The 15,369-nt window shown below is 36.9% G+C and overlaps 1 protein-coding gene across 5 annotated transcripts in view; it reads left to right on the top strand.

Moving 5' to 3' along the window:
• pknox2 (PBX/knotted 1 homeobox 2) overlaps nucleotides 1-15,369 on the top strand; it is a 327,926-nt gene that overhangs the window by 250,242 nt on the left and 62,315 nt on the right. For all 5 annotated transcript variants that reach the window (XM_031904840.1, XM_031904839.1, XM_031904841.1 and 2 more), the window contains 1 exon segment: nucleotides 11,684-11,872. In XM_031904840.1, the coding sequence (XP_031760700.1) occupies nucleotides 11,684-11,872 (189 nt within the window).

Here is a 15,369-nt window from a genome sequence, read left to right as displayed (position 1 = left end):
CTTGAGTCTAATATCATTAAGGGATCTATATAACTATAGGCAGTGTATATATATTGTACACTAGCGGGATCCAGGCCAGACACTTTCTTGGCTTTAAGGCAGTTTATTTATACAGGGGTGCCCATTGCAGCATACAAAACACAAATCATAAAAATAAATCCTGCCCTCTGGGCACTACCTTCACACATTAGATTAGTTCCCTCACTAACCTGGGCCCCTTGTGGACCACCAGTGGGAAAACACAAATGTTGGGGTCACCCCTGTACTCACAACACTTCTGGGGAATTAGCTCAGCCTCCTGGCTTTCCTTTCCTCTCCTTAGATCCTCAGTCTCTTGGTCGCTTTCTCAAGTCAAGTCTCCCTCTGATCCTTGCAGTGGTAGGAAGCAAAACCCATTAAACCGAGAACCCATTCCATCAACCTCTCCCTCAAAGGTTACATCTCCCACTATGGAGAACTTGAAGGGAAAACTCACTTTTTCTCTCATTTGTTGGGCCATTCTACCACAATATATATATATAAATGTTTATCCTGTATTACCATGTATTGTTAAAGGGTGTCTAATCCAAAAAAAAACTGAACTGATGTAAACTTACTCCAAATAGTTCTCTGCACTTTTAACATTTACATTCAGCAGCTGTTTTTGAAAATCAGAGTGTAAACAACCCAGACTATGCAGGCACTTTCTACACACTCTGTCTTCAGTTACCTATGGGGTTGCTGACTCTCAGTTCAGCCCAAAGCTATCTGAAAAGCAAAAACCTCACAAATTGCATTTTTGTAAATTGTTAAGTATAGAAATGCTCAGAGAAGTACGGGTCATTTTTGGTTAGATCTCACCAAAATATTGTTGTTGAATCAGGGCTTACCCAAACATGACAGAACCATAAATCCCAGCATACTTTAAGCATGCTGGGAGCTGTTGTGCACAAACATCAGGGTTAGATTTCTAAAGCAACTTTTTTCCTAGGTCTTCAGGGCTAGATGCCCAAGTCATTTTGACATTTTACTGCCAATAGATTTGCCACATTAGTGCCACCTAGAACGCTATATTTATTCTGCAGAAATCTTAATCATACCTGGGTAAAAAGCCTTAGAAACACTCTATGAGTGCGTATGGCTGTATTTACAAAGACCTTTCTGATAAAGCTTACTTAGTTTTTACCTTTCCTTCGCCTTTAAAGGCATAGTTCACCTTTAAATGTACTTTTTGTTATGTAGACAGTGCTTTTCTGAGACTATTTGCAATTGGTCATAATATTTTGTTTCTCTGTGTTTTTTAAATTATTTAGCTTTTTGTTCTACAGCAATCTGATTGCTTGGGTTTAGTTTACCGTAGCAACCAAGCATCAGTTAGAATAAGAGACTGGAAAACAAATAGGAGAGGACATAATTAAATAATACATTTAAAAAAATGCCATAACAATAACATTGTAGCTTCACCAACAATAGATTTAAGGCTGTGGGCTCAGGGACCCCAATTTAAAAATTGGAAATAAGCATTTTCTGAACATGTAAACTGTAGCTACATTTAATGTATTCATTACATTTACAGTCTAAACTGATTTGGGAAGAGATCACTGTGCTCCGTCGATTACAAGCCTATATTTTTCTGTTACGAGGATTTCTCAGTTTCTATAGCCTGATTTGAAATCTTCGTTACACTTGCAGACATTGCATTGAGAATATTTTCATGAGGGTACATGTTCCATGTCATCTTGCGACTAAGGCCTTACAAACTTTTAATTGAGGAGACAGTAAATACTGTAGAAATGTTAAACAATGCATTTCATTTATAGCAGTGATCCCCAACCAGTGGCTAAGGAGCAACATGTTGCTCTCCAACCCCTTGGATGTTGCTCCCAGTATCTCAAACCAGGTGTTATTTTTTAATTCCTGGCTTGGAGCCAAGTTTTGGTTGCATAAAAACCAGATGTACTGCCAAACAGAACCTCCTGTTGGCTGCCAGTCCATATAGGGGCACACCCAGGAACATGTTTTATGCTTGTGTTGCTCCCCAACTCTTTTTACATTTGAATGTGACTCATTGGTAAAAAAAAGTTTGGGGACCCCTGATTTATAAGTGGAGAGGAAAGGAGATTTTATTTAAATAAAGGTCAGATTGAACCCATCTCTCACTATGATATATGATTTTTGTGGGGGCAAAATGAACCCCTACACTTGCAGCCCTTAGCACTCTAGCACTTGCACCCCAGGGATTAGTAAATTACCCCTTACTGAATTTTTAAATATTATTTTCTGTGAATTACATTTTATGATGTCTGTATTTTGAAATTTCCCCCACCTGCTCATTTGTAAAATTATTAATGGCATTCAATCATTTACCAATTTATTCTTAAATTATTACTTAAATATGCCATTAAATCTTAAATCTTTCCCATTCTACATTCTTATCGCTCTGACAACTTAAATTTTGGATCATCTTGAATGAAGCTCTCACAGTGCATCATGGATTCTCAGATTTTCTGCACATGGCCATGATAAAATGCAGAGTTTTTACTCTTTTACTTTTTATCCTGATAAAGTATTTTCTGTTTTCAAACCTCAACTGTGGCACACATTTTGGCTGCATTGCCTAAAACAGATGCGGTTTGTGCCATCAGCAGATGGATTCTGTGTGTATTCCTATTACTATGACAATCTGTTAGAATGCACTTTTTTATACAAATGCCCTGTTAGGCTTGCAATACCATATACACTAGTTTGCTACTATTTTTGAATAATATCAGTAGAATTCATTTATTCAGCAGATGTGACATTATAGCAGCTGTTTCTCCAGTGTGGAACATAAAGCCACTTCCTTTTTTTTAAATAGATTTCTTTGTAAGACACTTGTTTTCTTTTTGAGATGTTTAGAGGTAAGCAGGGTGCAGGCCTGGAGCAAAGTCAACTGGATGTCACTGACATTCTCATTGAAACTGGATATTTGTAAATGATTTACATGAGGTCTAACAATTGCCATGGTTATTTGGCCAATGGGCTCATAAAAGTGGTGGTTTAGTACATTTAACTTAACTTTTAGGGGGCATTTACTAACATTTGTATTTTTTTCACAATTACTGTTTTGTTTGCACAAAATTTATTTCATGTAAAAAAGATTTAATTAAAAACCAAGAAAAACACTAATACAAAACTTTGCCATCTAAAAGCTGTCAAAGTCATGTAAAAGTCAGTGGGAGCTGTCCTAGGCAAATTGTAACAGTCTCTATTTAATTGGCGGTTCTAGAGGTTTTTGGTTTGTATGTCCACAAAGATTTGTAGGAAAACATAAAAACCAAGAAAGACTGCAATATCAATATTAGGGGGACAGAATGGAAAGATAAGTAATAAAAATTAGCAATAACAATAAAATTGTTTAGCTAAAGTCTTACCGTACATGACAGGAACATCATCCTGCTCTGCAGAAAATGAAAAAAATATTTTCATTAACAATATATTTAGCTTTCTTTATTATTTTAATAAAATGAAATAGCAATATATTTAAAAGGAATAGCTTTGGTTAGACATGCTATTACATTTAAGATTCTCACCCCTTAAAGTTACAACCTTTAGCAGACAACTATATGCATCCCCCAGATAAGGGTTTTGTAGACCTGTAATGGCAGGTTCATTAGCAATATTATAGTATACATCATATTATACAGGCCTTTTTTATTCCATGTTACAGCTTTTATGGCAAGTTCCCTTCACTCATTAACTTTATCAACAAGCAAGAAGACAGTAAAAATTATAATTTTGGGTGTGAGTCAGATACATTGATCTCCCCCCCACAATTCCAGTGTAATTGGGCCCACGAGATAGATATGTATCTAAAGCATTTGTGGGTGATGCATTAAAACAAGTGTCATTGGGCTTGCATTTTAACACAGAATGGATGCAGTAGCATTAAAAAATGTCCGTGTTGGGATGCTTAGCATCAATAACATGTCTAGGCCTAATCCTTTAGGCACAGGTTCTCTGCATCAATGGGCACACTCGGTAGTTTGATGCCCTAGGCCAGGGATTCCCAACCTATCTTAGTCGTGAGCCACAGTCAAATGTAAAAAGACTTGGAGAGCAACACAAGCACCATAAAAGTTCATGGAGGTGCCAAATAGAGGGTTGACTATTAGGTGGCCTCTATGCACACTATCAACTTACAGGAGGCTTTATTTGGTAGTAAATCTTGTTTTTATTCAACCAAAACTTGCCAGCAAGTCAGTAATTCAATAATAACTACCTGGTTTGAGGGCACTGAGAGCAACATCCAAGGGGTTGGTGAGCAAAGTTGCTCAAGAGTCACTGTTTGGGGATCACTGCCCTAGGTAAACTGGCACAGGGCACACCCCTCCATCACACTCCACATAGTATCCATGTATAAAGCAATTTTTAAAATGTACCTTTCAACCATTTCTATGTCTATGGGCCTTCCACACATTCTCCCACTTTTGTCCCTTTTTTTCTTTTTCTCTTATATAGTTTTATTTTGTCCTATCCTTCCTCACAGTCTGTCACCTTGCTCCTCGATTCTCAGCATTCGATTTTTTTTTTTATTTTTCATTGTGCCTTTCCTTCTTGTAAGGTACTATGCTGTCCTCATTTCCCCATATACCACATGCTACTTCTTATCCCTTCTACCCCCATGTGGTCTTTTTCTTGCCCCATGTGAATATCTCCCATATTACAGATTTGCTCCAGTGCTGCAAAGTGAAACGAACTTCAGTGCACATTTTTCTCATGTTTCTTCTTGGCCCTAATTTACTGAAGTCAGTGACCATTTTTTCTCATGCCAAATGCATTGAAGTCAATGAGAATTTTTTCTTCTGCCAAATGCATTAGAGTCAATGGAGATATTTTCCACATGCACCAAAATGTGATTTTTTTTTTTGACAAATTAAAACAGATAGCTAAATTTCTAACACATATTTGTGAAAATGTTGCCACATGCAAAGACTCATATTCCTTATTGAAGATTACAGTTGTGACATACAATGCCATTTCTGGACCTGGATTAATGCAGTCTCATTACCATATTTTTGGTAATAGATAAAGACAGAAAAAAAAGACAAGAATTCTTATTTATAGCATTAAGGCTTTGCAATATACTAATTATTGGCAGGCTATTAGAGCTGTATAGTACAATTAAATATTAGAGTAATTATGTAGAGTCTTGTAGCCCACTACATACAAAGTGCCATAATCACAGCAATCAAAGCAAGGAGAGGCGAGGATTATTCTATATCTTCTGAGCTGATGGAATGCACTAAAATCAGCACATGGTTTAAGGCATAGAAGGTTTGCAGTCTAGATAAAATAAACAAGAACATTTGAAGGGGAAATGATTTTATAATGAAGGCTCATTTGAACTCTGAAAGTGTGTTGGCGAATAAAGAAGAGGTCTTTAGCATATTTTCTGTAGGATATGTGATGCTTCAAGATCTGTTCAGTAAGTTATTTATAGGATTAACACTGTATGCAGATTGGAAATTCTCACAGCTCTCGGAGGTCATAAGCATACTGTATAAACCGTTTTTTCGAGCACTATTCTCATCTTAAGTGAGAGTTAATTATAATAAATTTAAGTTTTGTGTGTTGAAGGTGGTGAAAGTAAAATCACAGTACATGTAATTCTAGTCTGCAGTGAATCTGCTCTTCTAAGAAATCAATGTTTATAATCTAAAGTCAAATGTATTAACTTACCTTTTGCTTCAACCAGAAGCCTTTTTGCTTATTTTTGGCAGCTTTATTATATGAGGTATCAACATAGTATTTTTGTAAGCGTTGTCATTTATATACTGGTATTCACATCTCAGATAATCAGATATGGCCATAATTTCATCTACAAAAATGGAAGAAAAAGACAAGTTTGGAAGAAGCAAGAATATTAATAGACAAATGTTTTGGCATAAATAGTTTTAAACTAATAATCTGTCAGGCTTACCTCTGTCAGCTACTTGTCACACTGGGAATGGACGACGGAAGCACTCCCCTATGCCTCCCAATGAGTACTCAGATCCTGAGTATGCAGACAGGGTGAGCTCAGATGCAGAGTAGCAGAGGTGCTAATAGCTGGGACACAGGTCTCTGCTGAGATGGCAGACAGGTTACAAGGAGCAAGCAAAAAGCGTAGTCACAAGGCAGGCCAAAGTCAGGACAGGCAGCAATCAGGAATGGTCGAGAACAAGCCGAAGGTCAGGAACCGGGAATTCAATCAGAAGTCAGAAGGAAGCCGAAGTCAGGAACAGAAGCACAGATCAAAAACCAGAATCACAACAGGAACCGCTTAGTGTCACTCAGGGAGAACGATCACCTTGCACTGGACTGAAGGCCGCGGCGTCTATTTAAATGCAATGCGCATCCGTCAGTTTTTGCGCAAAAATGGGCCGAAACTGGTGCGTGCGCAGAACAGAGCGGCTTGGCGCGAGTTACTGCCAACTACTGAAGCAGTTACTGAGCATCACTGATGAGCAAATGTTTTCGCCAGGCAAGGATTCGCAGGGAAAATTCGTATTTCTGCAAATGTTTTCCCGGAACTGCAGCAAAAATTTACTGTAACAAAAGATTTGCAGAGAAAAGACGCCCATTGAATTTAAGTTTGGAGTGAGAAAAAAGTCATGAACCTAAAAATTGTTTTGCGGGCATTAAAATTGGTGCACGATAGCAGCCTGTGACTAATGCATTTTGGGAATTTTTCAGGAATTTTTTCTTCAGCAGTTTCATGAATTTTCAGCGAAGCGAAACAAGACAGATTTGCTCATCACTACTGAGCATCCCACCAACTGAACTTGTATGCTAATAAGTACAGGCTTTGCTCTTGTATTGCCGCAGAGGCATGTCCGATGAGAATGAGATCTCTATTAGTAATCTTGTACAGACAGAGTATCCCATGTTGTTTTTGGGAGAGGAAGTAAAGGTAGGGATTTCCTGGGTCTGTATAGGGCGTGGTGTAGTGATTCTATGGAGCCAAAGTATATGGCTTCTAACAGAGAGGCAGGGTTTTCGGTATCAAACGTTTTCCAATTGGAAGCAAGATAGTAGTAGTCAAAGTTGGGAATTACTAAGCCTAGCTGTGTTACTGGAGCATGCAGTGTGGTTCTGGCTACCGTTGGGGTTTTTTGGGCCCTGGCAAAGTCTTCTTGTATGATCTATCATTTGTAGGGTAGATTTGGGGATTTAACATGATGGGGCAGATTTATCAAAGTACGATTTTTGTACGTTTAAAATGCACAATACAAAAAATCATATCAAATACAATTTTTTTGTACTGTGCTTTTTAAAGTATGAAAAATTTGTATTTGAAAATCCGAAAAAATCGTCCCTGGTCGTATCATGGCCGAAAAGTAAGATTTTTGTTGTATCTGAACGATCGTAAAATGCAGGAAAACCTTTCTGACTTTGATCCTTCTGTGCATGATTTTGAAAGCCCCCCATAGGACTCAATGGCACTCTGCAGCTCCTACCTGGCCAAGGAAAGTCATGATACCGAAGCTTGAATGAATCCGAAACTTTTGTACTTGGTGCGACAATACGATATTGTCGCGCTTTTTTTCACAAAGTAAGAAAAAGTCGCAGAAAATATGCAAAGGTTGTAACCTTTAAAAAAAATACAAATTGTTTGTATTCGGACCAGTTGTACTTTAATGAATGTGCCCCAATGAGTTAGTAAGAATGTATAGGAATTTAGGAAGGAATATTGTAGACCATCCTGTCAGTGTCTTGTGTTGTATTAGAGGTTGCAGATTTAGTGGTATATTTTTAGTAGGGTCTTTATGTATAAGGTTTCGTACATATTTGAAAGTATCTACAGTTTTGAGGTTAATTGTAGGGCTTATTAGTTGCTGTGCTTTAGCAGTGAATGGCAGGAGTTGGGACCTAACTCGATTAATTTGTACGCCAGAGAATTTCTTAAATAAAGAGATGATAGGTAAGATTGTTGATGAAGAATCTGTAGGGTTCGCTAATATAGGAGGGTGTCCTCAGTGTATAAAGAGATCTTTTCCTCTAGTCTTTTGTATCGTAGGCCCTGCCTCTGAAGAGTTTGAACATTTGCAATTTTAACAGCTCACATTAATAGAACAATCTTTGGCATATTAATAGTTAATAAAAAATGTGCAGCTGAAGAGATATTCACCTTATAATCATCCCTATGCTGATTCTTCACTTCTGCACGGACCCTGTGTTGAGGTGGGTGGGGGGGTAGTGATCAGAAAACTGGTCAGAGATACAGAAGAAGGACTGAACAGGTATAAAAAGTAGCTTTTCACACTAATAACTTTTTTTTATGTAAAATTGATTTTCTAACACGCTGAGTAAATTGTTGGTGGTTTAATAAGACTTGGACATTAAAGATGAACAAACCCTTTAAGAAAAGGTTTGCAAACCTATTGCATGGATATTATAGGACTGATTTACAACTGCAATGCCAGTTACGTTCCTGATAATTAAGCAATTCAAACTCTGAAAATTTGCAGCACAATTGCGTCCAGTTCATCAAAATGCACACACCGAATTGCCTGTACTTTGAAACATCTGATTTTACTGTGTCTACTGCAGAATTGCACTATGCACACTACATTTGCATTCATAAATGAGTCCTTATGTTACATATTAATTAATTAAAAAATGAAATGTGTGGGAGATTCAACACACTAAAAAAAGCAAGAATTTTTAAAAAATATATCAGTCTGACGACTCTAGGCAACTGTTTAGAGTGAGGAATTTTAGTAGAGCAATTGTCATAAGTAAATACCAATATAGATAGATGATAGATAGATAGATAGATAGATAGATAGATTTATCTGTGTCTGCTCATCTGGATCACTTTCAGTTCTATACACCTTCCCCGCTCCCAACTAAGACAATTAATCCTTACTGGATACAAAGCAATCCAATCCTATTGGGTTTATTTAATGTTTAAATAATTTTTTTTAAAGTAGACTTAAGGTATGGTGATCCAAATTATGGAAAGATCTCTTATCTGGAAAACCCCAGGTCCCGAGCAATTGGTATATTAGATCCCATACCTGTATTAATATTCAAGGCTCTTAACAACCGTGCCATAATGCATCTGATGCTCAACTGTAATGGCATTCTCTAAACTGCTTCCAGCATCCTGCTCATGACTTGCTAGTTTATTCTTTCCTCAACTATTGCCAGGCATGCCTTTAAGACTGTTCCATAAATATAAGGGTGCTGCTAGGCAGCAGATCTGATGCCACCCTTAACCCCATACCCAACATAGGCTTACCTATAGTGAGCAGACTTGGGAGATAGGGGCATATTTGTTATGGTACAGAGCACAATTCAACCCTATACACAAAATACCCAAAATTCTGGTTAAAAAAATAGTAATAAGAGAAATACATTTAACATTCCTACTAACCTCAAAGTGTAACCACTATCACTAAGTAACCTATGGGGTCTATTCATCAAAGTACGAGTCCGAATCCCAAACTAGGAAAAATTTGGATAAAATACAATAATTTCTGATGATCGAAAATATCACGAAAATGCTTACGAAAAAAATCATATTAGTCACGATAATATCGTATTGGCGATCCGAAAGTCACAAAATGTTTATATCCGAACGAGCAGGAAAACCTTGCTGACTGATCCTTCCGTGCATGATTTTGGAAGCCTCCCATAGGACTCAATGGCACTCTGCAGCTCCAACCTGGCCCAAGGAAAGTCACGATACTGAAGCTTGTATCAATCTGAAACTTTCGTACTCGGCGCGACAATATGATTTTGTTGCACAAATTTTGTCGCAAAGTACGAAAAAGTTGAGCAACTATACAAAAATACGCACAGTATGATCAAATACAATTTTTTTGTGATTCGTACCTGTTGTACCTGTCGGGTGTACCACAAAATAATGAAGGGGGTGGTTAGTTCTTATACAGATAATGTTGCTGGTTAAATGTGGACAAATATACTAGAAAAAAGAGAGAGAGCCTGAATCAATATATCCAATATGGATATAGCCCAGTTACCCACAATAACAGACCAATTCAAGAGTATTATTCAGCAAGTATTTACACTTTAATTCTCAATTTAGAAAAATAATTAGCAAAATGCTGTGACATAAATAGGAAGTTCAAAATGTATAGTTCTATGCAATCAACCATTTTATCAAAAAGAAAAAAACAGTCATTTGGGCTTCTAAGTACAGTTAATTACAATCTTATTATTAACATTGTTAAAATAAATATACTGATATGCAATCATATTGCCCTTAAGTCCCACAAATGTTACACCATGGCCAGACACCATATGGAAAGTGTGTCCTACCTCTAGATGGTGCTAGAGTGTCATGCAGGCACATGCAGCAGAGTGGAGCAGAGGTTGGCCCAAAAAACACAAAAGCACGTATTTTTGGGCTGACCTCCGCTCCTCTGTGTGTGCCTGCATGCAAGTGGAAGCTATACTTGTCAGTGCAGTTTTAAAGGACAAGGAAAAGGTACTAAAGATTTAATCCCCATCTAGAGGCATACCTCCAGTGGTGTCATTGGTGCTCTTATGTCTCCTCATATTTAACCTGTTTTTCTGATCTGAAGCTGCATAGAAAAAAAAAAAACGCTTAGTCCTTTAATGGAAATACCCATAATTCTATGCTCCTGCACCAAGACCGGTGCATGCGCAGTATAAAGTATTTGTGAGTGGGCTTTTATAGAACATGGAAGGGCATGCGCACATTAATCACCTAATTTCAATGCAAGCTTGTGCGTTGTAAATGTATCTAATTTTTACAGTTCACGAAAATCACAGACATGCGCACATCTACAGGGAGGCAGAAGTCTGGCACCATCTTGGATCTTTCAACAGGCGCTTTGCACGTAAATCCGCATGCATTTACGTGCAAAGCGCTTGTTGAAAGATCCAAGATGGCCATGATAGAGGGGGAATAGAGGAAAGTTCAGAGATGCACTGTGGGAGTAGGGAGATTATTTTAAAAAATCAAGTTGGCGATCTGATACAGGCAAGGGGGCTGTACAGTATATTAAGGGCAGTAGTGTAAGCCTTTCCTTCTTCTTAATTGAATGCCAAACCGAACTAAATCCAAATCCTTAAAATCACATAAACTTGGAAGTTGAAAATTTTTAGCTGCGGCACTTTTACCCCTTTCGTGACCTAATTTGCATATGGATTCAGATTCAGTTCGGTATTCAGTTGGATCTTTTATGAAGGATTCGGGCAAATCCGAAAAAAGTGGATTCGGTGCATCCCTAGTAAAAAGTGCACCAACAACATGCAACAGTTACATGTTTCTAATCATAACCTGATATGGCAAGCATGGTTTACTGAAATGTAGCAATTGTTTTTTTCTTATTTAAGCCACATGGGTTAAGTATGCAAAGTGTGTAAATCCAACATACTTCTGCCTGCAAAATGATCTATTGAAATTTCCTTTGCCTATACCCCAGGAAATGTCATACCCCCACTACAGCCCTCTTGTTAGTCTTATTCCTGTTTTTAGAATAATTTGACACTAGGATGGCTTAAGAGTATGGCCTACCATTAGGGAACATGGTCTGATTTCTTTAAGGTTTTGTCACAGTCAAAGGCTGGTAAAGGTTGGAAGCAGGCATTGCACACTTCTAAAATGTATAAACCAGTACTAGGCAGAACTGAGTAAAGTAGGTTTTTCAAAACTAGCTCCTATAACATTTGTTGTTTTTTTCAGATGGTAAAGGCTATCCAGGTTCTACGTATCCACCTACTAGAGCTGGAGAAGGTCAACGAGTTGTGTAAGGACTTTTGCAACCGATATATCACATGCCTAAAAACCAAAATGCACAGTGATAATTTGCTCAGGAATGATTTAGGTGGACCATATTCCCCAAACCAGCCCTCCAACAGCCTACATACGCAGGTGAGGAATTATATCCCTTTCGCATTTGTATGAAGATTTAAAAGATTTATGTCTAGCAGTTTTAGGAGTCTGCAGAATTTTTGTTTCATTATTTGGCATGTTTGTATTACATTTATTAACCTATAGCCTAGCATCCCATCAGTGTTAAAGGGGCACAGACCTCAACTAAAGTGCAATACATTATCAGAGTTTAAATACGAAAGCATCTGGAGGAAAAATTTAAATGTGTATGCTGTGCTATAGTTCAGTGATAATACTGGTGACTTGCAATCAAATATATAGTGACAGACAAAATTAAACAAATAAGTATAGTATAACAGCATGTACTTGAGGAAAAAGCAATTGTGCTGATGAAGCGAGAAGAGAGCATGTATAAGGGTGATATTATTTAAGTAATCTATGTTTATAGATTATTTCATATTTTTCATCATAAAACAAGCACTCACTGCATCCTCAAATATTTAATTTAATCCTGGTAAATTTTTGTGCCCTGGAAGAGGGCATAAATACCCAAGGCAACATCTCAAAAGTCAGCTTTAAACCGTTCACTAGGGATCATCCTTCTTCTCATTTTCAATGTTCTCCACCATCAGTCTTCCACAGTTTCCTAACAATTACTTCTTATATTAAAAGGAATATTATTCTTGTGTAAAAACATTCAGTTAACATGTTGAGGTGTAGTACCCTACTCTTTACTCAAGTGCTAACATATTGCTCAATCCTTTATATGCTATGAATAGCATAGCATGATATAACTTAAAGGAACAGTAACACCAAAATATGAAAGTGTTTAAAATGTATTACTGTATAATGCACTGTTGCCCTGCACTGGTACAACTGGTGTGTATTATAATTTATATAATCAAAACTGCTGTGTAGCCGTGGGGGCAGCCATTATAAGGAGAAAGGGCACAGGTTACTTAGCAGATAACAGATAAAGCCCCATTATATTCTACAGAGTTTATCTGTTATCTGCTATGTAACCTGTGCCTTTATCCTTTTTCCAGCTTGAATGGCTGCCCCTGTGGCTAAACAGCAGCTTATTTATATTAACTATAGTAGCATTTCTGTAGCCAGCAAACCAGTTTTACCAGTGCAGGGAAACAATATGTTATATTTTAATTACTTTAAAACACTTACATTTTTCGTGTTAGTGTTCTTTAAAGCATGAAAGTTTGTTTTCTGAATATTGCATCTAAATCAAATCCTTATTATCCGTTATTTTCTAATGAAAGTTTTAAAATCAAGAAACAACTACTTTATAGGACAGCTATTTTAACTACTAAAGTGTTGATTGAGGTTTTGACTGAAGATATATAGTCCTAAAATAATGTTAATGAAATTACATCTATAAAAATTGTGTCAAAAATCACATATATTATACTTTAATAGTCTGACAATAGAGCAAAGGGATGTTGTGTGGGGGAGCAAATGTTGCCAGCAAGCATGCTTGAATTTGTATACACTACTGATAAGGAAATGTTATATTTTAAAACATAATAAGATTAAATAAAGGTAATAGAATAACGTAAAACAGTCCCATAGCATTCATTAATACTGAAAGATCTAACTATAGTAAATGGTATGCATGATTGCACACACATCCAAAATAGTGCAAATCTGTTGCATGTAAACATTTGCTGTGCAGCAAAATTGCATAATTGCTAGTTGATCCAGTGGAAGGCAGAAAAACCCTTTTCTGTATTCTTTCTAACCAAATTCTATACATTATTTAATGGAGCCTCACTCTTAATCTGCATTTTTTACCAATAATATACTTAAAAATGTGGGGGGGTAGTCTTAGCCTGTGCCACAATCAGTTTCTCATTTTCTATCTTTGCTTAGGCTAATGCCACACGAGGCGTAGGGCGGATATTTTCGGCCTATGCCTATTACAAGTGCCTGCACCCGAATTAATGAGATACGCTCGGGTGCAGGCACATGTAGTCGATATATGCATGAAAACACGATACTTTGCATTATGTTGCATTTCGGCGTATATCGGCTACATGTGCCTACACCCGACCGTATTTCATTAATTTGTGAGGTGCGTGCATTTTTGGAATACTGGAATTGATATTTTGCTGCTTGTATTATGGCCAAATTATCAGGAGACTTGCTTGCAGTGTGGATGGTGTAAAATATTGTGGAATTCTAATGTAGTTACTATATGCGGGCTCTATGGAAGTGACGTCACATGCACAACGTAGTGGGCATAATTAGGTCCGGTGCCTAGGGCATAGGTTCAACCCCTCCCCTAACTTCTCTTCCTGTTGTTTGTAGACTTTTGCTTGGACATAGTTTAATATTCAGTATTGCAATGACACCACTGACGTCCATTTATTAACACTGTGCAGTTTCTCTTTAGATCAAAACCTGCAATGGCTCCCAACTACTTCTCAAAGTAGTTACTTGGTGAATAGCTATGTATTTGAATGTAGGTAGCCTATTTTCTGTTTTAAAAAAAAAATTATCAGCTGAAGGCTTTGGCATGTTACCATTATGAAAATCTGTACATATAGCCTATTATGTATCTTACCAACATTAAACTAGCCACATGGGCAAATTACCAAATAAATAATGTGATGTAGTACCTGTACATGTCATATGCTGTCTAATAATGAAAATTCCTTCCTGTTTGTGGATGTAAAAAGTTGTCACTAGGGATCTTAATCTATATGAAGTACTATTTGTACATTGGAAATATGCTAGTTTATTGTTTCTGAAACAAGATTGAACAAGATAGTTTTATGATTGTTATGCACTTAATTGGGTCAGTCTGTACTGAAAAGATCACTTGTTAAGAACTAATCAGAGAGGGGTTTTGAAATTATTGTCCACCAACTCCTTATCATTATATTCCTCATATTATGATTTTATACCAGATTTATTTATTTATTTATTTTAAATGGTCTTACAAGTGGCCTCTAAAGAAAATTATCTAGTTTTGAAAAACAGATTCAGTTACTTTCTCTCAACACTCTGTAATGTCTGGGTACCTCTGATCAAAACCCAAAACTGGGTATCCTCTTTCTCTAAATAGATCCCACATTAGCCCCAACACTGCCACTTCATTGGTCTGTTTGCTCAAGACTGTTGTCTTTAAAGCTTTTTTTTTAATGTTTTGCACAAGTCTGGAAAAAGAATCATTAAAATGTGTTTGATGCCTATTATCAGCATCTTAGATGTGAAGAAATGTTTCCAGTCTTGTTAGTTATCTTATATTACATGTAAAAATATTTGTAGCTGTAGCAGAATAAAAATAATTTTTGCCTTTTGTCAGAGCTTCAGAAATCAAAACAAAGATATAAACAGGCCTCTTATTTAGACATCCTGAAATAACTATTAACTTAATCACTGTTCTTAAAAAAGAGGGGGGAGAAATGCAGTTTTTCCTTGTTTGCTAATATCTTCCGAAAATAGACTTATTATTCCTTCCGTGCTTTATTGCGGCTTCCCTTATGAGCAAAATTAGCAAGAAACTTGCATAAAGGAGG

This window comes from Xenopus tropicalis, chromosome 7, assembly GCF_000004195.4.
Source record: "Xenopus tropicalis strain Nigerian chromosome 7, UCB_Xtro_10.0, whole genome shotgun sequence".
Classification (NCBI taxonomy): domain Eukaryota; kingdom Metazoa; phylum Chordata; class Amphibia; order Anura; family Pipidae; genus Xenopus; species Xenopus tropicalis.
The sequence above is the reverse complement of the archived record's forward strand: the minus strand, read 5'-3'. Positions and strand labels throughout refer to the sequence as shown.